General features: G+C 34.7%; 2 protein-coding genes and 1 non-coding gene across 3 annotated transcripts; 2 read left to right on the forward strand and 1 right to left on the reverse strand.

The window, feature by feature from the left end:
- Positions 1-204: 204 nt before the first annotated feature.
- Positions 205-312, reverse strand: LOC130964717 (small nucleolar RNA R71). Its single transcript, XR_009080794.1, has one exon. It is a non-coding gene; the product is annotated as a small nucleolar RNA R71 (small nucleolar RNA).
- Positions 313-11,267: 10,955 nt separating this feature from the next.
- LOC130960958 (cytochrome P450 93A3-like) lies at positions 11,268-15,216 on the forward strand. The gene is made up of 2 exons (XM_057886520.1): positions 11,268-12,360; positions 14,479-15,216. The coding sequence occupies exons 1-2, from the start codon at positions 11,413-11,415 to the stop codon at positions 15,097-15,099; spliced, it is 1,569 nt and encodes a 522-aa protein (XP_057742503.1). The 5' UTR covers positions 11,268-11,412; the 3' UTR covers positions 15,100-15,216.
- A 6,970-nt stretch (positions 15,217-22,186) lies between these two features.
- Positions 22,187-23,659, forward strand: LOC130963086 (uncharacterized). Its single transcript, XM_057889237.1, has one exon. It carries the CDS (start codon positions 22,187-22,189, stop codon positions 23,657-23,659), a length of 1,473 nt encoding a protein of 490 aa, XP_057745220.1.
- The last annotated feature ends 1,210 nt before the right edge of the window (positions 23,660-24,869 follow it).

Here is a 24,869-nt window from a genome sequence, read left to right on the forward strand (position 1 = left end):
TTCTTAGCTGAATTCTTGCAAATCTGTGACACTGTCAAGACTAATGGGGTTGACCCTGAGATCTACAGACTTATGCTATTCCCTTTTGCTGTAAGAGACAGAGCTAGGACATGGTTGGACTCACAACCTAAAGAAAGCCTGAACTCTTGGGAAAAGCTAGTCAATGCCTTCTTGGCAAAGTTCTTTCCACCTCAAAAATTGAGTAAGCTTAGAGTGGAAGTCCAAACCTTCAGACAGAAGGATGGAGAATCCCTCTATGAAGCTTGGGAAAGATACAAACAATTGATCAGAAAATGTCCTTCTAACATGCTTTCTGAATGGAGCATCATAGGTATTTTCTATGATGGTCTGTCTGAACTATCCAAGATGTCTTTGGATAGCTCTGCTGGAGGATCTCTTCATCTGAAGAAGACGCCTACAGAAGCTCAAGAGCTAATTGAAATGGTTGCAAATAACCAATTCATGTACACTTCTGAAAGGAATCCTGTGAACAATGGGACAAATCAGAAGAAAGGAGTTCTTGAGATTGATACTCTGAATGCCATATTGGCTCAGAACAAAATATTGACCCAACAAGTCAATTTGATCTCTCAAAGTCTGTCTGGAATGCAAAATGTACCAAGCAGTACTAAGGATGCTTCATCTGAAGAAGAAGCTTATGATCCTGAGAACCCTTCAATGGAAGAGGTGAATTACATGGGAGAACCCTATGGAAACACCTATAATTCTTCATGGAGAAATCATCCAAATCTCTCATGGAAGGATCAACAGAGACCTCAACAAGGTTTCAACAACAATAATGGTGGAAGAAACAGGTTTAGCAATAGCAAGCCTTTTCCATCATCTTCTCAGCAACAGACAGAAAGTTCTAAGCAGAGCCACTCTGACTTAGCAACCATGGTCTCTGATCTAATCAAAACCACTCAAAGTTTCATGACTGAAACAAGGTCCTCCATTAGGAATTTGGAGGCACAAGTGGGACAGCTGAACAAGAAAATTACTGAACTCCCTCCTAGTACTCTTCCAAGCAATACAGAAGAAAATCCAAAAGGAGAGTGCAAGGCCATCAACATGGCCGAATGGGGAGAGGAGGAAGAGGCAGTGAACGCCAATGAGGAAGACCTCAATGGACGTCCACTGGCCTCCACTGAGTTCCTCAATGAGGAACCATGGGAATCTGAGGCTCACACTGAGACCATAGAGATTCCATTGGATTTACTTCTGCCATTCATGAGCTCTGATGAGTATTCTTCCTCTGAAGAGGATGAGTATGTCACTGAAGAGCAAGTTGCTAAATACCTTGGAGCAATCATGATGCTAAATGACAAGTTATTTGGAAATGAGACTTGGGAGAACGAACCTCCTTTGCTCACCAAAGAACTGGATGACTTGTCTAGGCAGAGATTACCTCAAAAGAGACAAGATCCTGGGAAATTCTCAATACATTGTACCATAGGCACCATGACCTTCAAGAAGGCTCTGTGTGACTTAGGGTCAAGTGTAAACCTCATGCCTCTCTCTGTAATGGAGAAGCTAGGGATCTTTGAGGTACAAGTTGCAAGAATCTCACTAGAGATGGCAGACAACTCAAGAAAACAAGCTTATGGACTTGTAGAGGATGTTCTGGTAAAGGTTGAAGACCATTACATCCCTGCTGATTTCATAGTCCTAGAAACTGGGAAGTGCATGGATGAATCCATCATCCTTGGCAGACCCTTCCTAGCCACAGCTAAGGCTGTGATTGATGTTGATAGAGGTGAATTGATCATTCAAGTGAATGAAGAACCCTTTGTGTTTAAGGCTCAAGGATATCCCTCTGTCACCATGGAGAGGAAGCACGAAGAGCTTCTCTCAAAGCAGAGTCAAACAGAGCCCCCACAGTCAAACTCTAAGTTTGGTGTTTGGAGGCCACAACCAAACTCTAAGTTTGGTGTTGAACCCCCACATTCAAACTCTAAGTTTGGTGTTGGGAGGTTCCAATATTGCTCTGAGTATCTGTGAGGCTCCATGAGAGCCCTCTGTCAAGCTACTGACATTAAAGAAGCGCTTGTTGGGAGGCAACCCAATGTTATATTTTATCTATTTTCCTTTGTTATTTTATGTTTTCTGTAGGTTGATGATCATGAGAAGTCACAAAATCAATTGAAAAAGCAAAAACAAAATGAAAAACAAGAAGAAAAATAGCACACCCTGGAGGAAGAACCTACTGGCGTTTAAACACCAGTAAGGCTAGCAGATGGGCGTTTAACGCCCAGTCTGGCACTATTCTGGGTGTTTAACGCCAGAAAGGGGCACCAGACTGGCGTTAAACGCCAGAAAAGGGCAAGCACTTGGCGTTAAACGCCAGAAATGGGCACCAGCCCGGCGTTTAATGCCAGAATTGGCTCAAAACGCATTTTTGCATGCCATTTGGTGCAGGGATGACTTTTCCTTGACACCTCAGGATCTGTGGACCCCACAGGATCCCCACCAACCCCACCACCCTCTTTCTTATTCACCCATTCACCAATCACCTCAATACCTCTTCCCCAAAAACCCTTCACCTATCAAATCCCATCCTTCTCTTCACCACTCACATCCATCCTTCATAAAACCCCACTTACCTCACCATTCAAAATTCAAACCACTTTCCCTCCCAAACCCACCCATAATGGCCGAACCCTACCCCTCCCCTCACCCCTATATAAACCCATCTTCACTCCTTCATTTTCACACACCCTAAACACTACTTCTTCCCCCTTTGGCCGAAACATAAGCCTCCTCCATCTCCTCCATTTTCTTCTTCTTCTACTCTCTTCTTTCTTCTTTTGCTCGAGGACGAGCAAACCTTTTAAGTTTGGTGTGGTAAAAGCATTGCTTTTTGTTTTTCCATAACCATTTATGCCATCCAAGGCCGGAGAAACCTCTAGAAAGAGGAAAGAGAAGGCAAAAGCTTCCACCTCCGAGTCATGGGAGATGGAGAGATTTATCTCAAGGGTGCATCAAGACCACTTCTATGAAGTTGTGGCCTTGAAGAAGGTGATCCCCAAGGTCCCTTTCAAACTCAAAAAGAGTGAATATCCGGAGATCCGACATGAGATTCGAAGAAGAGGTTGGGAAGTTCTTACCAACCCCATTCAACAAGTCGGAATCTTAATGGTTCAAGAGTTCTATGCCAATGCATGGATCACCAAGAACCATGATCAAAGTGTGAACCCGGATCCAAAGAATTGGCTTACAATGGTTCAGGGGAAATACTTAGATTTTAGTCCGGAAAATGTAAGGTTGGCATTCAACTTGCCCATGATGCAAGGAGATAAACATCCTTATACTAGAAGGGTCAACTTTGATCAAAGGTTGGACCAAGTCCTCATAGACATTTGTGAAGAGGGTGCCCAATGGAAGAGAGATTCAAGAGGGAAGCCGGTTCAATTAAGAAGGCATGATCTCAAGCACGTGGCTAGAGGATGGTTGGAGTTTATCCAACGCTCAATCATTCCCACTAGCAACCGGTCTGAAGTTACTCTAGACCGGGCCATCATGATCCATAGCATCATGATTGGAGAGGAAGTGGAAGTTCATGAGGTTATAGCCCAAGAACTCTATAAGGTGGCGGACAAGTCCTCTACCTTGGCAAGGTTAGCCTTTCCTCATCTCATTTGTCACCTCTGTTATTCAGTAGGAGTTGACATAGAAGGAGACATCCTCATTGATGAGGACAAGCCCATCACTAAGAAAAGGATGGAGCAAACAAGAGATCCCACTCATCATGAAATCCCTGAGATACCTCAAGGGATGCACTTCCCTCCACAAGACTATTGGGAGCAAATTAACACCTCCCTAGGAGAATTGAGTTCCAACATGGGACAACTAAGGGTGGAGCACCAAGAACATTCCATCCTCCTCCATGAAATTAGAGAAGATCAAAGAATCATGAGAGAGGAGCAACAAAGGCAAGGAAGAGACATTGAGGAGCTCAAGCACTCCATAAGACCTTCAAGAGGAAGAACAAGCCACCATCACTAAGGTGGACCCGTTCTTTAATTTCCTTGTTCTTTATTTTCCTGTTTTTCGAAAATTAATGCTTATGTTTATTTATGTTTGTGTCTTATGATCATTAGTGTCTTAGTGTCTATGCCTTAAAGTTATGAATGTCCTATGAATCCATCACCTTTCTTAAATGAAAACTATTTTTATCACAAAAGAACAAGAAGTACAGGATTTCGAATTCATCTTTAAAACTAGCTTAATTAGTTTGATGTGGTGACAATACTTTTTGTTTTCTGAATGTATGCTTAAACAGTGCATATGTCTTTTGAATTTGCTGTTCATGAATGTTAAAGTTGTTGGCTCTTGAAAGAATGATGGAAAAGGAGACATGTTACTGAGGATCTGAAAAATCACAAAAATGATTCTTGAAGCAAGAAAAAGCAGTGAATACAAAAAAAAAGAGAAGGAGAAAAACGAAAAAAAAAAAGAAAAAAAAGAGAGATAGAAAAGAGAAAAAAGAAAGAGCAAGCAGAAGAAGCCAATAGCCCTTTAAACCAAAAGGCAAGGGTAATAAAAAGGATCCAAGGCTTTGAGCATCAGTGGATAGGAGGGCCTACAGGAATAACATCCTGGCCTAAGCGGCTAAACCAAGCTGTCCCTAACCATGTGCTTGTGGCGTGAAGGTGTCAAGTGAAAACTTGAGACTGAGCGGTTAAAGTCGTGATCCAAGGTAAAAAGAGTGTGCTTAAGAACCCTGGACACCTCTAATTGGGGACTCTAGCAAAGCTGAGTCATAATCTGAAAAGGTTCACCCAATTATGTGTCTGTGGCATGTATGTATCCGGTGGTAATACTGGAAAACAAAGTGCTTTGGGCCACGGCCAAGACTCAATATGTAGCTGTGTTCAAGAATCATCATACTTAACTAGGAGAATCAATAACACTATCTGGATTCTGAGTTCCTAAAGAAGCCAATCATTCTGAATTTCAAAGGATAAAGTGAGATGCCAAAACTGTTCGGAGGCAAAAAGCTACTAGTCCCACTCATCTAATTTGGAGCTAAGTTTCATTGATAATTTGGAGTCTATAGTATATTCTCTTCTTTTTATCTTATTTGATTTTCAGTTGCTTGGGGACAAGCAACAATTTAAGTTTGGTGTTGTGATGAGCGGATAATTTATACACTTTTTGGCATTGTTTTTAGTATGTTTCTAGTAGGATTTAGTTAGTTTTTAGTATATTTTTATTAGTTTTTAGTTAAAATTCACTTTTCTGGACTTTACTATGAGTTTGTGTGTTTTTCTGTGATTTCAGGTATTTCCTGGCTGAAATTGAGGGACCTGAGCAAAAATCTGATTCAGAGACTGAAAAGGACTGCAGATGCTGTTGGATTCTGACCTCCCTGTACTCGAAGTGGCTTTTCTGGAGCTACAAAAGCCCAATTGGCGCGCTCTCAAAAGCGTTGGAAAGTAGACATCCTGGGCTTTCCAGCAATATATGATAGTCCATACTTTGCCCAAGATTTGATGGCCCAAATCGGCGTTCAAAGTCACCTTCAGAATTCCCAGCGTTAAACGCCGGAACTGGCACCAAAGTGGGAGTTAAACGCCCAAACTGGCACAAAAGCTGGCGTTTAACTCCAAGAGAAGTCTCTACACGAAAATGCTTCAATGCTCAGCCCAAGCACACACCAAGTGGGCCCGGAAGTGGATTTTTATGTCTTTTACTCATCTTTGTAATTCTTAAGCTACTAGTTCCCTATAAATAGGACCTTTTACTATTGTATTTTTAATCTTTTGATCACTTTAGATCTCTAGATCATCTTTGGACGTCTAGTTCTTAGATCATTGGGAGGCTGGCCTCACGGCCATGCCTAGACCTTGTTCTTATGTATTTTCAACGGTGGAGTTTCTACACACCATAGATTAAGGTGTGGAGCTCTGCTGTACCTCGAGTATTAATGCAATCACTATTGTTCTTCTATTCAATTCCGCTTGTTCTTGTTCCAAGATATCACTTGTTCTTCAACTTGATGGATGTGATGATCCGTGACACTCATCATCATTCTCACCTATGAACGTGTGACTGACAACCACCTCCGTTCTACCTTAGATTGGGTGAATATCTCTTGGATTCCTGATACACGATGCATGGTTGATTGCCTGACAACCGAGCCAGCCATTCCGTGAGATCAGAGTCTTCGTGGTATAGGCTAGAACTGATGGCGGCATTCAAGAGAATCCAGAAGGTCTAACCTTGTCTGTGGTATTCTGAGTAGGATTCAATGATTGAATGACTGTGACGTGCTTCAAACTCGCGATTGTGGGGCGTTAGTGACAGACGCAAAAGAATCACTGGATTCTATTCCGACATGATCGAGAACCGACAGCTGGATAGCTGTGCCGTGATAGGGTGCGTAGAACATTTCCACTGAGAGGATGGGAGGTAGCCACTGACAACGGTGAAACCCTTGCATAAGCTTGCCATGGAAAGGAGTAAGAAGGATTGGATGAAGACGGTAGGAAAGTAGAGAGACGGAAGGGACAAAGCATCTCCATTCGCTTATCTGAAATTCTCACCAATGGAATACATAAGTATCTCTATCTTTATATTTATGTTTTATTCATATATCACCCATACCCATTTGAGTCTGCCTGACTAAGATTTACAAGGTGACCATTCATACCAACAATCTCCGTGGGATCGACCCTTACTCGCGTAAGGTTTATTACTTGGACGACCCAGTGCACTTGCTGGTTAGTTGTACGAAGTTGTGTTTATGCCATGGTATTGAGCACCAAGTCTTTGGGGCCATTACTAGGGATTATTTGAGTTGTAAAAAGTAGTGATCACAATTTCGTGCACCAGTGGCGAAAGGGTCGTGTGGAGGTTAGGCTAGTGAAGGCTGTGGGACAGCGGTATTGGTTTAGTTAGCAATTTCCTAAATTAGATTACTCCTTTTTCCTTATGGTTTTTCATTATGAATTTAAATTTAGCATTGCTTTAAGTTTTGATCTTAAGTTTGATGTGAACTTCTAGGATTGCCTTTGGCATCCCGGAACCTTATGTCTTACTTATTGGGCTCTGTTACCATACTGAGAACCTCCAATTCTCATACTATATTATGTTGTTGTTTTACAGATGCAGGTCGTCACCCACCTCAATGAGTTGCGAGATGGTGACGGTGCGGAAGATCTTTTGCTCGCTTTTGCATTTTGGTTTACTTTGTCATAGATATACTCTTTTTAGACTTAGTTGCCTTAAAGACTTGCTATGAGAGATAAGTTGTATATGCTGTTTTAACTAAAAAACTCTATATTTTAGTTATCGCGTGAACACTACGCGCTTTTCTGTTTTCTGTTTTGAGCTGTAATTCTTCCTCGGACTCCTCGTATTATTATTCCTTTCTATTTATATATTATCATATAAGACTTAAAACTGTCGTGGCACTTTGTTATCCTTTATTTATTACTAATATTTATATTTTATATTTATTTAAATATTCATTACTAATTATTTCTCAATATTTAATATTAATATGTATTTATTACTAATATGAGTAAACAACTAAAATGGTATTCAAAAGTTTACATTACAAGCAAAAAAGCTCTAAAAAATATTAACGACAAATAAGCTCTTCAAAAATTTAAAAATGAGATAAAAGAACTAAATATTGAATATATATTCTAAAAATAGTTTTTAGAGATAAGATTTTGATTCAAAACTTTGCAATCATTATTAGAACATGAGATCTTTTATCCTTAAAATTTGGTAATGTTATGTCAAATGAATTTTTTTTAAAAAAAATTTAGTGTGAATTACCACTTTTTTTTGAAAAATAGAAAAAATCTAGAGATCAAATGTTGTTTCAAATTTTTTTTGTATACCTTCTAAATATTTATTCAAATATTACCACAAAAATTTGAATTAAATGGATAAGTCATTTGCTTAATATGAAAATTCACTGGAAAAAAATATAATATTCATTAGTTATTTTTGTTCTATTTTCAATCATTAAGGAACTGTTTTGTCGATAACATCTTTTAGGGACTTTTATATCAGCAGTTGAATCTTTCGGGTACTAAATTAGTAATTAATTCAATCTGACAATAATTAAACTCTTTATTTTTTTTCACTATAAGGGTTGCCTACTTTAGCCGTTTTTTAAGAGTAAAATAATGAATAAATCTCTAAAAAATTTTGCTTTAGATAGATTAATTCTTAAAAAAAACATCAATAAAGTTCTTTATAATAGAAGATAGACCGATATTGGCACATTATCTCTAGATAAATCATTATAGTTAAGATAAAAAAAATCTTAATTTAAAAGGTAATTTATCCATATCTGTCATTGGAAAAAAATTTATTGACATTTTTTAAAAGGTTAATCTATGCGGGGAGTAAATCCTAGAGACAAATTTGAGATTTTTTATTTTAATAAATAAAATAAATATGATAATTATTGAAATAAATATTTTAAAAAATATTTATCGAAATAAATTTTTTTTATCTCGTTTACCGTGTAAATGAGATACAATGGGACAAATTATTAGCAGCTATAAAAAATATGTGTAATTCTTGGTATTCTCCACACACATTTTATATATTTTTTTCTCTTATTTTTCTCACAAAAACAAGGCAACAATAGCCAGTAATAGCATGTACATAGTTGTGTGTTTTTATCCAGATTGTCGTATGAAAAATGGCAACAACGGGGTGATATTTGAGTGTGACAATTCGATACTATTGCGGACTCAACGTGTAAGTACGTTATCAGAGTTGAAGTGTTTGATATTGAGCAAACTCGATGATACAAATACAAAGGAAGTAGAAAGGGTGGGGTATAAGTTGCTGGCACCTATGGGTAATGGAGTTTTTCGGTTTCGACTATTTCGGCTTCTAGGGGACGAGCATGTGTGGCTCATGTTTGATATCCATGGGAGAATCATGGCGAAATAAGTGATGGAGCTTTCCGCTGAGGTTGGAGATGTCAATCATGATGGTTCTGTACACTCGACCGACGTACAAGGGGGACAACTGATATCTATGTCCCCCACTACTCCTCCTAGAAGAACTAAGGAGGGCACAAAACCTGCAGAGCAAGGTCGTCGTATGGTCTCCATACAAACTGAAAAAACCGTAACAGAGCTAATAGTCAGGACGACAAAAATAAGGCAACATAAATGACTAAAATGAAAATGTTGTGGTCATAAACATGGTACTAACCTCATCAAATCGTAACTGGCCGATTAATACTTGCCATTGCAGGACCCTGGCCTCATGCTGATCTCTGCTTTACTACTGAAATTCAACCAACCTGACACCAACCGAAAGAATAAAAGCAGTTCGTTATGCAACAGGTCGTAGGAAGTTAATTACAAATTGATAACTAAATACATAAATAAATATTTGCTACCTCGCAATCATAGGATACTGGTAGATCCCTCTATCTGCTAGACATTACTGAAAAAATCTCTAGTAGATCCAGAACATCAACAGCGGAGGTAGCTGGCAATGTCCGTGACGCATCGGTGTACCGCCGAACACAATAACTGGTACGTCCAGGCAAGTACGGCTGAGCACCAAGACAATGCCCGGCACCGTCCGAAGTCCTCCAGAAGTGGGAACCAACACAAGTGGACCAAATTGTTCGACTTGTCTATCATCAGATATCCTCCGATCATTAACATAATATAGCACCTAGCGTACTGTCGAAAGGTCTCTGGGTCGTCTGGAGAGGGCATCTGTCGGACACGGTCCTATAGCCAAACAAGCTTCAGCGTGAACCACTCCTTCCTCTGCGCGGCCTGCTGTGGAGCCACTGGAGGCCTAGCACCCAGCGGCCACTCCACCAACTGCCACGTCTCTATGTGGTACCACCTACTGAAGTCACGGAAGCACTCCCCGACTGGGGCCCTGTGTGCGCGTAGCCCTAGGTGGTACGCCACGTCCTGCAGGGTGATAGTGGCCTCACCCCACGGGAGGTGAAACGTGTGGGTCTCCGGACACTATCTCTTCACGAATGCTATAATTCGAGAATTGTCAAACATGAAATTTCTAAGGGGCACCGTGTCGCCGAATGCAGCCTCAACCAGATACGGGACGATGGCGTCTGGTGTAGGAAGGGTGTGACTCACTCGCCGGAGCAGTAGAAGGCGAGACCTCTGAAAAAAAAATTTCAGAATTATAAATAAATATTTTTAAAACTTGCATTGGGTCTTTAATATTTAACAGTCTCCATATTTTAAAACTTTTAAATAGATATCTATATTTTTCTTATTAAATTCTTACATTGTTTTTAAGTTTTTTAAAACTGTCGTAACAGGATCTTTTAAAAAAAATATTAAAGTTAAATAAATATTTCTTTCTAAGTTAAACATATTTTTTATTAAGAACATATTTACATCTTTAATTACTTGTTTCTTGGAACAAATATTATTCTGTTAATTTTAATATATTTGATACTAAAAAAATTTAACTAGAAGATTATAATAAGTAGTAACAACTTACCATAAATAAAATAGGGTTCCAAACTAATAACTATGTAGTTATAATCTACCACAATTAAATAGAGTTTCAAATTTCTACAAACTATCTATTCCTAACAATACAAACTATATTTTAGTTCTTCACGACTATCCTAATCATGGCTACATACAAAAATATATCTATATAAGATTGTACAAAATTCAATATAAAAGAATTAACCTCAAAGTCGGTTGCCTCGACATAATGCGAAGTCTCGTTCAACCTGTTGATGTCTCTATTGTTACCAACTGCGTGCGTCATCGTCGTATTTATTGATAATATGGTTAGAAAGGAGGTAAAAGAGACAAGAAAGTTGTTGAAAAGTTTAAACTAGGACCCAGTCAAAGATTGTGAATGACATCTATTTAAAGACGTCTCCCAACCTTATCTCGTTTTACACCGTAAACGAGATAGGCTTGCATATATATTATTTACACTATAAACAAAATATACACGTGTCACGTCCACATACTTTATCTCGTTTACAGTGAGAACGAGATAAAAAAAATATTTTAGTAAATATTTTTTAAAATATTTGTTTAAGTAATTATCATATTTATTTTATTTATTAAAATAAAAAATCCGACGAATTTGGCACTTTCTTTTTTTTTTAAATTACTATATAACTAGATTCGGTCTTGTGTCACATCACGTTTATTAGACACTCGCTCGGGCATTCATTTATCTTCACACGTTAAAAGAAAATCTCATAGACAATATCCCAAGTAAGAGTATCCTTTGTTTCTATTGGATTATTTTATTGCATACAGTGAAGTCTTCGTTTCTATTTCCATGTAGTTACTTTCATGATATAATTATCTTATAATATTATAAATCCTAATGTCTTTTTTCTTATCATCATAACAATATCAAACTCGCTCTCACATTTTCTTCCATTCCAAGAGAGCTTCATCTATGGCCGTTGCTTTTGATTTCCAAGGTTACATCCAACTTTTCCTCATCTGGCTTATCTCCACCATTATTGTTCGAGTCATTCTCACAAGAAACCGCAAGAAAAACGGTCACCAAAACTTACTACCAAGTCCAGCATCACTACCTATCATCGGACACCTTCACTTAATCTCTTCATTACCACACCAAAGCTTCCACAGCCTCTCATCCCGGTATGGATCCATCATGCAAATCTACCTCGGCTCACTCCCTTGTGTGGTGGTCACCACCCCGGAAATCGCGAAAGAGTTCCTCAAAACACACGAAACTACCTTCATCAATCGTTTCAAAAGCTCTGCCGTTCATTACTTGTCTTACGGCTCAAAGGGTTTCTTGTTTGCGCCTTATGGAAGCTTCTGGAAGTTCATGAAGAAGCTCTGCATGTCAGAGCTTCTCGGTCAACGAACACTCGACCAGCTTCTCCTTTTGAGAAAGCAGGAGACTCTGAGATTCCTCAGAGTCTTGCAGAAAAAGGGAGAAGCTGGCGAGGCCATGGATGTTGGTGCCGAGCTTTTGTCTCTCACCAACAGCGTAATTTCGAGAATGACCATGAGCGTGACTTGTTGCGAGGAAGGTGGGAACGGTGATGATGCAGAAGTTATGAGGAAGATGGTGAAAGACACTGCTGAGCTTGCTGGAAAGTTTAATGTTTCGGATTTTATTTGGTTGTTTAAGAATTGGGACTTGCAAGGGATGAATAAGAGGCTTAAGGGGATTTTGGATAGGTTTGATTCGATGATAGAGAGGGTAATAAAGGAGCATGAATTGGCAAGGAAGACAAGGAAAGAAGAAGGAGAAAGTGATGAAGGTGGAAGAGTGAGGGACTTGCTTGATATTTTGCTGGAAATATATGAAGATAAGAGGAATGACGAGATAGAATTGAGCAGAGAAAATATCAAAGCTTTCATATTGGTAAGTAAGCATATTTTATTATATACAATTATATTAGCTGAATATTAAAATTAAGTCACTAATATAAATATATATTAAAATATAAAATATATAATAAAATAAGTTAAATAATATATATTTATATATAAATATATAGTAATTAATTTTAGTATATATTTTTTGGGAAAGTCTAGGGGGCCAGCAAATTTATTAAAATTTGGCCAATATTTAGTCAGCAAAACAAAAATGAGTGATTTTTTACTATTAGATGAAATTTCACACTATTAAATACACTATTGATGACTAATTGATGGCTATAACTCACTAAATCTACTGGCCCCTAACACTCCTCATATTTTTTTATTATATATTATGACTTATATTAACAATTATTTTCATTTACATATAGCTTTCATCTAGAGTTTCATTTTGATATAATTTCTTTTCTTTTTTCTAAAAACTGAGGTGGTGTATATAGTTTAAGGTGACCAAAAGATAATATAAGTATTATGTTTAGCGACGGAATTAGATGAAATATTAGAGAAAATAAAAAATATTTATATAATAAAATAAGAATAAAATTAAATTTTAAGAGGGATTAAATTAAAATTTACATATAATTTACATGTAAAAAATTAAAATTAGAGAGGTTAATATCTTCCTTTCCTACTACATAGCTCTACCCCTGATTATGTTAATATATTTTTAACAAATAAGTTAATTAGTATAATGAAAAATTATATTTAATATAAAAAAGTGTATATTTAATTATAAACTTATAGTAAAAAAGGAAAAACATACATAAAAATTTAATACAAATAACATTTTTGTAGTTAAAATCTGTAAAAATAATTGTAGATTATTCTAAACCATTAATGATGACCATAAAAATACTTACGTGATATTTTTTCAATCACTAAATATAAAAAATACTAAAAATTATATATAATGAATTAGCTAAATTTAGTTTGGTAAAAGTTTTTAAAAAAAATACTTTCGAAAACAACAAATGCTTCATCTTTGTGTTTAGTTGATTAAAAAGATCATTTACACTTGTTTGTGCTTGTACTTGTAACTTTATATTTGTATCTATTTAGATTAAAAAATATTATTTAATTTGTATATTAAAATTAGCTACTAAAATTAACTACTATGTATTTATGTATAAATGTATACATATATTATTTAATTTATTTTTAATGTGTATTTTTTATTCTAATATATATATTATATTAATAGTTATTTTTAATTACTAATTTTAGTGTATACATAATATAATTGATTTAGATTTATTTAAATTCTAAAAATGATTTTATTAAACATAATTATTGTTATTTATGTTTATTAAAAATTATTTCTAATTTAATTTACTAAATATATATGTTGTAATTTTTAAAAAAAATTATCCTTATGAAATCAATTTTAATAAGCTACTTTACTTTCAAAAAGAAAAAACCTTTAGCAAATCGATTCTTAGAATCGGCCCTTGAAAACAAAACGATTGATAAACTCTTGTCTTGAAGTGATACTAGCAATTTAGTACGCAATAATTGCCACTATATTGAATTGTCTTTTTATTATTATTAATAAAACAAATTTATTCACACACGCAAAATGGTTCAAACAAAAACTACGTCACGTAACTCAGACTATTTATGGAGGAGAGCACCACTCCATTATATGATGTAAAAGGTAGGGAATATATAAATGGTTAATTATAAAACTATAAACAAAAACGGTACATACAAACAAAAACTGCATCATGTATTAAGAAGAAACCACTTAAAGTTTTTCATTTTCACCGAAAGAAAATGACATAGATAATGAGGAAGATCGTTTATATATATTATTAATGGTTAAAATAGAAAAAAAATTATTATTTATATACTAAAATTAAATTAACTATTATTATTATAAATATATGTATCATTTAATTTATTTTTAATATATATTTATATTCTAATATATATTTCATACTAATAGCTAATTTTAATATATATTTAATATAACTAAAAAAAATATAGATCTAACATGATTGAAATAGAATATATTCCTATCATAAAAAACCTCATATAGAAGTAGATAATTATCTTATACATAAATTTTAATTTATACATAGTATGTATGTGGTGTATACAGGACTTATTCATGGCAGGAACAGACACCTCAGCTATCACCATTGAATGGGCTTTTGCTGAGTTAATCAACAACCCACATGTAATGAAAAAAGCAAGACAAGAGATTGATTCAGTAACAAGAAGAAACAGAATAATAGAAGAATCAGATCTTCCAAACCTTCCTTACTTGCGAGCCATAGTTAAAGAAACACTAAGGCTTCATCCTCCGGCACCACTTTTAGGGAGGCAATCAACTGAAATCTCTAATGTTTGCGGCTATGAAATTCCATCAAAGTCCTTATTGTTTATTAACCTGTGGTCTATGGGTAGGGACCCTAAGATTTGGGAGAACCCTCTGGAGTTTAGGCCAGAGAGGTTCATTGAAGAAAGACAATTGGATGTCAGGGGGCAATATTTTCAACTAATGCCATTTGGAACTGGAAGAAGAGTGTGCCCTGGAGCTTCACTAGCACTTCAAATTGTGCCTAGTAATCTTGCTGCCATGATTCAGTGTTTTGAATGGAAGGTTGATGGGGTTGTTAGTATGGAAGAGAAACCTGGCATGACAGTTCCAAGAGCTCATCCTTTAATTTGTGTCCCTGTGCCTCGCTTTAATGTCCTTCCTTCTATTGATTCTGTGTAGATGATTATTGTGCTTAGTGCAAAATAAGAAATTGGAAAATAGTTGTTTTTTTAATTATAATTAGAACATGTTATTATGAAATCATGGCAATAATCAATAAATCAATTTGCATAATCACCATCATGTTAGAAGAACCGAAAAACATCTTGGTTGCCAAGTTTAAAAGTCAAATATAATTTGGATAATGATGATCAAATGATAAATAATCATGGTATTTTTAACAAAATCTTAAAGAATTTAAAAATGTTATAAGTTGCTTACAACGTACTAGAAGCGTTTAGAATATAATAGTTAAATATAAATTATAAAATTTGACTATATACTAAAAATAAGTTAAAAATAATCAACAATAGTTACTAGATATATATTATACTCATGAGTCATTAAGTTTATAAAAAATAACTAATGTAGCAAGTTGAACCTTTTAAAAGTTTTATTAACTCTATTATAACTCATACCGAGTTGATCATAGCCAATAATAATTTTTTTTAATAATTAAGTATGTTCTCATATTTTTTTTTATATAAAGACTTTGATGGTAATCAGTAACTAAGAGAGAGAGGTTAAATCTTAATCCTTTTTTTTTTTTGAAAATTACTTTCTGCCCTTTAAGATAATTTTAGGAAATATTTCTGCTTTTTGTCTCATAATAAGTCAAGAGACATTTTTTTTGTCTCGTAACCGGCTAGGAGATATTTTCTAATTTTATCTTCTACGCAATAGAAACAGAAATGGAGTAGAAGACAGAATCATACCCAGAAATATCCTGGTTCAACTGCTAAGTGCAATGCAGCCTATATCCAGTCTCCATCACAACAGTGACAGAATTTCACTATAATCAATTGATTACATACACCAATTCTTCCCTAGGAACTACCCATTCTTATCCGGGACAAGTCCAGAATCTATCCCCAAAACTGAACTTGACTTGGACAACTGCCAACCTTTCAACCGCAAAGTACTAACCCAACTTGTAAGGGGATCTCCACAGAATCATGAAATACAACACATATGTACAAAAGAACTCTTAGACATCTATGGCTTTTTCTTTAATTTTGTACTCTCTACCTTTTTCCTCTCACTGGCTTTTTCTTACAAACCTCACTCTGTTTGTCTTTTTCACCATGAGACTCAGACAGACAAAACTAAAGAAAAGAAAACAAAATGTAACACATTGAAGGAGAACAACTTCTGTTAGCTTAGGGTAGCTATGAGAACTTTGTTCTTTCTCTCCTTGTCTCAAGCCTTGGCCGTTCACCCTTATTATAGAAGGGGAAGCTTCCAAGGTTGAAACCGGTTCAACCAAGCCACCATCTTCTTCTCCAACACAAAGCCGGTTCGGACAGAGAAGAAAGAGAGGGAAAACTGAAAGCAAATCAACATGCATGTACCTCTCTCTTATCCCTTCTCATCAAACATCATCAATCTGAGCCTTTCATTTGGACTTTGGCCCCAAGAATGAATTCTGATATTTGATGAATCCTTGATCCTTGACAGCTCCTTCCTTTCCATATTTGCTTCTTCCTCCACGTAGCTCCAGAAGCTACCTCCTGTCTTGGATGAACAAAAATGGAAATGAGCTTTACCACTGAGATCTTCTTATCTGACCGAGGCCAATTGCTTCTATTCTTGGCATGAAGATCTTAAAACTTTTGCTTGAAATCTTTCCTTCAAAGGTAAAAATTTTAGCCATGCCATGTTTTAGATCTTCCTTTTGCAAAGGCCATCATCCTAACCTTTTGCTTCTTCATAGCTTCACTGCTTTTCTCTGATAACTTCTATCTTCTTCTTTCCTGTTGACATGACCGAAACAAAAAAAGAGAAGAGAGAGAAGAAAGAAAGAAGCTTTCAAAGTACAATTAAATGAATTGAAATTTCACTCATATTCCACAAGGAATAGAATAACGTGTGGAGCATTCAATGCTTGTTAAATCAAATTTAATTCACTCTTTTAGTTATCAATGCATGAGTTTTATTTTAATTAAAATTTTAATTCATTAACCAATACATGCATTCAATTTAATTAAAATTTGGAATCTACCAAAGTAAATGGGTAACCGAACCATACGTCAACAAAATTAGACCCCTTTAACTTTATTTTGTGATCAACGTATGACATTTTTGAGCCACTTTCTTTATCATTTTGTTTTATCAAAATGGGCTTGAAGTTTGGACTTTTCTTCCATTCAGACCTCAACAACTTGAATGATCTAATTTGCCACAAAGCAAATTAAATCATACATCAATTTAGGCTTATGTGACTTTGGTCCAACAAACAAAATTTTGCACATTAAATAAATAATTAGAAACAAAAATTAAATTAATAATTTTTTTAATTAATAATATTTGATCATCATCATATTTTAAGTTTTTTAAATTCAACGGACTTAAAATTTATATACTTTAATTATTTTTTCAAATGAATGAAAAAATATATTAAATGGTTATTAGATATTCTTTTATTCTTTGTAAATGTATTAGTAAATTTAAAAATAAAAAATATAATAATATTATTTATGTGGGTGAATAATCTTGAGATTAATTCAATAATAGATTTATACTTTCATGAATCGTGCATGAGTATGAGAAAAGTGTATGAAAAAGACACTTTGCTTTCTTTGTTGTATATGAACACCACAAAGACTTTCCTAAGAATATCCATCACTTCACAAAAAGCTTGGATCACCTATTCCATATGGCTCATGTGCCAATACTCTGAGATGCATGAGATTATAAGGATAAATGCATCCATACTAATACAAAATTTTGTTATTCCTTGAAAAATTGGTATGTAACAATACTATTTTTAGGAGCGAAATTAGACTAACTTTAAAGGAGGGATAAAAAAAATTTATAGTTAATAAAAAATAAAATAAAAAAAACTAAACTAAACTAAAATTTATGTATAATTTATTAAAAAAAAATTTTGATGATTGGAAACGACCATTATCTTCTTTGTGATATATCAGGCTCCGTCTCTGACTATTTTTGACACTGTTTACTTTTAAAATTCAATTTTGCAATAAGCATTCGTACGATCTTAAATATAATTTTTTTTTATTAAATTTAATTATATATGTATAACTCTAAATGGTTATGTATATAAAACATATAAAAACATTTAACTTAGTGTAATAAAAATATTTAAATTACAGAGATAATAACATTAAAATTTTAAACACATTCAACAATTTAGTTTAAAATTTTGACATTAACACAATCAATTTCTAAATATATTTATATAATAATTCATTTAAAATATAATCAACTAAAATACATACTAATCAAAACAAAATATTTCATACAAAATTCACCAACATCTTAATATAAGTATAATAGTCTCGACTACATGAGAGATAATGAAAATACATATTAATTCATTCTTGGAGAATTTTATTCTAAATTCACAAAATTAAGACAAAATTCAAAAAGAACAAAATACAACTGAAAACATATTTCCATTTTAACGCATTGAGGTCGAATCAGATTGATGCTGCATGCATATTTTAAATGCGTTTTGAAGTTCATGTTTAGCTACACCATAAGAAGACAAATATAGTAAAGTCATGCTACTAACACAATCTACTTCCTCATCCAACAAAGAATAATCCATCTATACAAAAATAAATATCAAATACTAATAAGTACAAATATATAATAAAGTTAAACTAATAGTAATTATTTTCTAAAATCCAATCCCAATTCTTAAAATAAAATTATGGAAAATAGTTGTACATCGTAAGAAAAAAATTACAATTAAGACACCTTTTTTTCCATGTTAACAGTTGCTTCTGATAGACAGCCAATATCCATGAAATATTTCTACAACCATAAAATAAAAAATTTTAAAACTTATAATTACTAATTAGAAGATGAAAGTAATAAAAAAATTAACTTCTAAAAGGAATCAATAATTTAAACGTATCATACTTTGGTATCCACCACTTGATATAATTCTTAAAAATCATTCATTGTCAGCAAACGTGAGGATGAGCTCTCAGCTTTTTCATTTTTAGTAATACTATCAGGGAACTTACTCTGAATCAAATCTTTCTGAAAATGGACACATTTAAAAATTTTAAAATTTTAAAATAAACCAAATATTTAACCAAATTAAATATAAATAAAAATAGTAACATAACTAAAGCATATATAATAAAAAGATTTAGATTCGAAAAATATTACATCGATCACCCTTTTATCATGCATGGAAGCAGCAGCTTCAAAAAGATTAACCAATGACATATCATCACAAATCCGATGAACTATATACACACTTGTGTTATACTGATACCCAGAGGTCGAGGATCAATCATGAAAACCATTTTCCTTTGAATCAAATAGTTACCCAACTCGGGAGGAATTTTACGTTCAGTATTAGTCTAAATTCAAGAAAATTAAATAAGAAATGAAACAAATCATAAGAAGGAATGGAATTATAGTGAGTCTAATGAGAAAAGATATTCTAAAATCAATATCAGCCTACGTAAAAAAATTAAAAAATCAGGAAAAAACCATAAGAAACATAAATGAACCTGTTTCAAATGGGGATTCTCGTTTAGCAAAGCAGAGCATGTTTTCTTAATTATTTGAGTAATCTCACTATCATGAAGCAGAAACACATTGCTACCATTTGCATAAGAAATAATCACCTTAATTCGGTAACTGTATAATAATAACACAAAAGAAATATATAAAGATCATTTTTATGGCTTAATTAACATTTATCTAAAAAGTATGTAAGTGAACAAAATAAGGAATTACTTGATTTTGAAAAATCATTGGAATTAAAAAAAAAACGAATAGAATCAACTCTTTGTGCAAACCTGGGTATAACATCAACACATTTAAGCTCACACATGTCACAAAAAAATGATCCTTTAACAGCACGAGTAATTCCACCACAAAGACAAGATGAGTACCACCATTTTTGTTCCTTTATGACAGAGACTATAGATCCAAACAACAAACCATATACATCCTATGCAGAGGCCATTTTTGGAAAATATAAACATATGATTAAAACAATAAATATGACAAAATTGCTCGATAGATAATTTTGTAAAGAATATTTCATTTTTTATGGCAGTAATAAAAAACAATTAACATTCTTAATTCTTTAATAAATAAAAAAAATTACATAATAAATATTAGAATATACTGAATCGGGAGTTGCACAATTGAAACCAGTTGAAATAGAATCCAGCAACATCTCATCAATATTGTTAGCATCAATAGAAGCATCAAATGGAATTTGACTTGTATATTTTCCTATTTCAAAATAATGAAAATGAGCTTCACATGTTGGAGTGTACGCAGGTGCTTGAAAAGTATCCTACAATATAAGGAAAAAATATCAAATGAGTACATTTACATAAAAAAATAAATAAAAAATACATTGCAAACAAAAATTGACAAATTTATATTTATGAAGGAAGCATTATATAAAAGTTACAAATAGAATTGTTGAGTTAAGATTGATTTTGATGGTGACAAATATTCTTTGGGTTAAAGCCCAAGTTTGTTTAATGTGTATGCTAAGTAATGCAGGTCCATTTACATGTTGCTTTAGCCCAAGTTAATGTTGCTTCAGCAATTTCAAGTGTTACAACTCCAAAGCTTCAGCCCATTACAAGTTAATGAAAAAACTAATCAAAACCTATGAGCCAAGAGAGAGATCCGCAAGTTCATGGTTTGAACAAAAGAAGAAAAAAGGTAATGGGACATTTGGCACTATTATGGGACAGCTGTGGCTCTAGGAAAAGAACAATACACAAGGATAATGCCACTACACAAAAGACATCAGCAAATCAAAATGCAGAAGATCATTAGCAAGTTTGGAAGAGCAAAACAAAAACGCAGAGCTATGGACAGCAGTTGAAATGGCTCAAAAATGGAAGTGCTTTGCATACCAAGGAAGACAGCAGCTCCAAGGACAACAGAGGTTGGTGGATCAGACCCTCTAACAAGCAGCGTTAGTGGAGCAGATGAGCAAGGACTGCATGCCCTCAGAGAAAGCCCCAACGGGTAGCTGGGACAAGAAAAAGGAAGAGGCAAGAGCAATCTGATTCGATAAGAGTAGCATCACTTCAACATTTCAAGTCAAGAAAGAGAGATCACACACTCAGAGCACCATCCCTAACACAGAGCTGAAAAATCTCTTTCTTCTACTCAAGCTTAATTCTGATCTTAGTGTTATGGCTGTCTTGCATTATTTTCTGTTTTGAGAAGAGGCATTTATGTGAGGTTCAAAAGCCAAGAGAGAAAAGGCAAGAGTGATGCAAAATAGCCACTATTTTTCTGATGTAATTTTGGTGTATGAACTAGGATTAGTTCTCCTTACCTAGTTGGGTTAGCACTGGGTGAAGTCTGAATCTGGTAGATTTCCCTTCCAAGTTGGGATAGCACTTTGGGGTTGCTAAGCTTTAGTGAAGAAAGCTTAGGGGTAGATACTAGTTGAATTAGGAAGTAATTCATTAGTATTGGTGTATGTAACCTGAGAATTATAGTGAAAATTCCACCATGGTTTGTGGTGGAGACTGGATGTAGGATTCATGGCACTGAGAATCCGAACCAGGATACATGCTGGCCTCCTTTCTCTTCTTCTCTGATCTTTTAATGTTCTACGTATGAGATAATTTCAAATAATCTCCTGCAACTAAAGCTTCCACTGCAACAGAGTTTGAAACTCTAAATTTTAAACCAACTTGATTCAACCCCCCTTCTCAAGTTCATATAGAACCATCAATTGGTATCAGGAGCAAGGTCTCAAGGAGTCAAGCTTCACATCTTGGAGTAAAGATCCATGGCCAACAACATGAATCCCAACATCGTGGCTTTCACTCTCACTGAAGGGCAGTCTAATAATAGACCTCCCTATTTCAATGGCAGCAACTACTCTTACTGGAAAGAGAGAATGAGAATCTTTGTGCAATCAATCGACTACAACATCTGAAAAATCATCCTCGACGGACCAGACGTCCCCACCAAACAGAACGCTGATGGAGAAGTTGTGGCTAAAGAAGACAACGAATGGACAGAGGAAGAAAAGAAGAAGGTTGAACTCAATGCCAAGGCAATAAATCTGATGCACTGCGCAATCAGTTTTGAAGAGTTCGGAAAAGTGTCAAGGTGCAAAACGGCTAAAGAAACATGGGACAAGCTCAGACTCACTCATGAAGGCACCAAGCAAGTGAGGGAGACCAGAATTGACATGCTGATGAACGAATATGAAATGTTCAGCATGAAGGAGGATGAGAGCATCGATCAAATGTTTAAAAGGTTCTCAATAATCATCAATAATCTGGATGCCATGGGAAGGAGCTACTCTGGAGAAACCTTAGTGAGGAAGATCCTGAGGAGTCTCACTAAAAAATGGGAAGTAAAAAGCACAGCCATCTCTGAAAGGAATGATTTGATCAAAATCACCTATGATGAGCTAAGAGGCAAGCTGCTGGCCTATGAAACCACTCACATGACTCAAGACAAAGATGACAAAAAGAAAAGTATAGCACTAAAATCAAGAATGACAGCCCAAGGAGAAGAATCTGATGACAGCTTCTCAGATGAAGAAATGGTGCTCTTTGCAAGAAAAATGAGAAAATTACTGAGATACAAAAACAAAAGCAAAGGAAGCTCTTCATCCAAAGATGTCAAGAAAGATCAAATCAAATTCACATGCCATCACTGCAAGGAGCCTGGTCACTTCAAGTCAGATTGTCTTCAACTTAAGAAAGGAGAAAAATCCAAGAAAGACAAAAAGAAGGTGATGATGGCAACATGGGAAGACCTGGAGAACGACACCAGCTCGGAGAGCTCTGATCAAGAAGCTCAGCTATGTTTGATGGCAGACCATGACGATGAAAATGAGGTAGATCTTTCTGACTTATCTATTGATGAACTACAATACGTTATCAAAGACATCTCTGTTAGTTCCAAGAAACTCTTGGACAAGTATGCTAAATGCAAGAAAGAAAATGAGGCTTTGAGGATTGAAAATGATCTTCTTTTGAAAAAGGTTAAGGCAAATGAAACTGGAAATGAAAAGCTTTTAAAAGAAGAAAACACTGCCTTGCGAGCTGAATTAGAAAAATTCAAACTTAAGCATGAAGTTACTGCTTCCACTGATTTGATTTCTGAAAATAAAAAGCTGAATGAACAAATAAAAAGTTTGAATGAAGACTTAGCTAAGTTTGTTCAAGGTTCTCAAAATCTGAACAAACTGCTTGCTAGTCAAAGGTTTGGTTCTGAAAAATCAGGACTTGGGTTCAAAGAGGAAAGTAAGGCAGTTTTCAAACAAAACTTTATAAAATCTGAAGCCTCCTCTTCCAAGCTTTTCAAACCAAAAGGATTCAGCAAACCTCAAAAATCAGTGAGCAAAAATCAGTGCTACAAGTGCAACAGAAATGGTCATGATCCTCCTCAATGTTTCATCTTTCCTAGGTCTTTTGGTAATGATAGTAAATTATATAAAGTTGTTCATGATTTTAATGCTCTTGGGCAACCAAGAAGATTTCACATCAAAGGATCCAAATGGATTTGGATACCTAAGGTTAGTTGAAGAACATGCAGGTTTGCCTTGCATCCAAGAAGAAAAAGGACATGTGGTATCTTGATAGTGGATGTTCAAGGCATATGACCGGAAGGGATACTTTCTTCATTAAACTCAACAAGTACGATGGAGGATTTGTCACTTTTGGAGATAATGGTAAAGGTAAAATAATTTCCATTGGTAAGGTTGGCAAAGATTTTTCAACTTGCATAGATAGTGTCTTTTTAGTTGATGGGTTAAAGCATAATCTATTGAGCATAAGTCAATTGTGTGACCTTGGATATGCTGTAACCTTTAGAAAATCTGATTGTAGAGTCATAAATGAGAAAACAGAGGCTATTTTATTTGTTGCCAAAAGAGGTGATAATGTTTATGGTATCACTCTAGATGATCTAAAAGTTCAAAATGTAACCTGTTTCTCTTCAATGGAATCTGAAAAATGGATGTGGCATAAGAGGTTAGGACATGCTAGCATGTTCCAAATCTCTAAGCTTGTAAAGAAAGGCTTAGTTAGAGGTCTTCCTAACATAAAGTTTGATAAGGACATCATTTGTGATGCTTGTCAAATGGGTAAACAAATTAAAACCTCTTTCAAACCCAAGGAAGATGTCTCTACTAAGAAACCATTGGAGTTGTTGCATCTTGATCTGTTTGGATCAACTAGGACTCAAAGTCTTGGAGGAAAGAGTTATGGCATGGTAATTGTGGATGACTATACTAGATTTGGCTGGGTGTTCATTCTTGCTCATAAACATGAGGCCTTCTCTGTTTTTGAAAAATTCAGCAAAAAGATTCAAAATGAAAAAGGTTTAAAAATTGTTTCAATTAGAAGTGATCATGGTAAAGAGTTTGAAAATTAATTCTTTGAATCCTTTTGTGATGAACAAGGCATATCACATAACTTCTCTTGATTAAGAACACCTCAACAAAATGGTGTTGTTGAGAGAAGAAATAGAAGTTTACAAGAAATGGCTAGAGCTATGTTATGTGAATATGAAATTCCTAAGTTCTTGTGGGCTGAAGCTGTGAATACAGCTTGCTATGTTTTAAATAGAACTATCATTAGGAAATTTTTGAAGAAAACCCCATATGAACTTTGGAAAGGACATCCTCCTAATCTTAGTTATTTTCATGTATTTGGATGCAAGTGCTTTATTCTGAATATCAAAGAAAATTTAGGAAAATTTGATCCTAAAACACATGAAGGCATTTTTCTGGG

This window comes from Arachis stenosperma, chromosome 2 (assembly GCF_014773155.1).
Source record: "Arachis stenosperma cultivar V10309 chromosome 2, arast.V10309.gnm1.PFL2, whole genome shotgun sequence".
Lineage (NCBI taxonomy): Eukaryota > Viridiplantae > Streptophyta > Magnoliopsida > Fabales > Fabaceae > Arachis > Arachis stenosperma.

Coding starts and splice junctions, on each gene's coding strand:
- LOC130963086 (XM_057889237.1), top strand. CDS start 22,187: ATGCACTGCGCAATCAGTTTTGAAGAGTTCGGAAAAGTGTCAAGGTGC.
- LOC130960958 (XM_057886520.1), top strand. CDS start 11,413: ATGGCCGTTGCTTTTGATTTCCAAGGTTACATCCAACTTTTCCTCATC. Junction 12,361..14,478: donor ATATCAAAGCTTTCATATTG/GTAAGTAAGCAT, acceptor TGGTGTATACAG/GACTTATTCATGGCAGGAAC.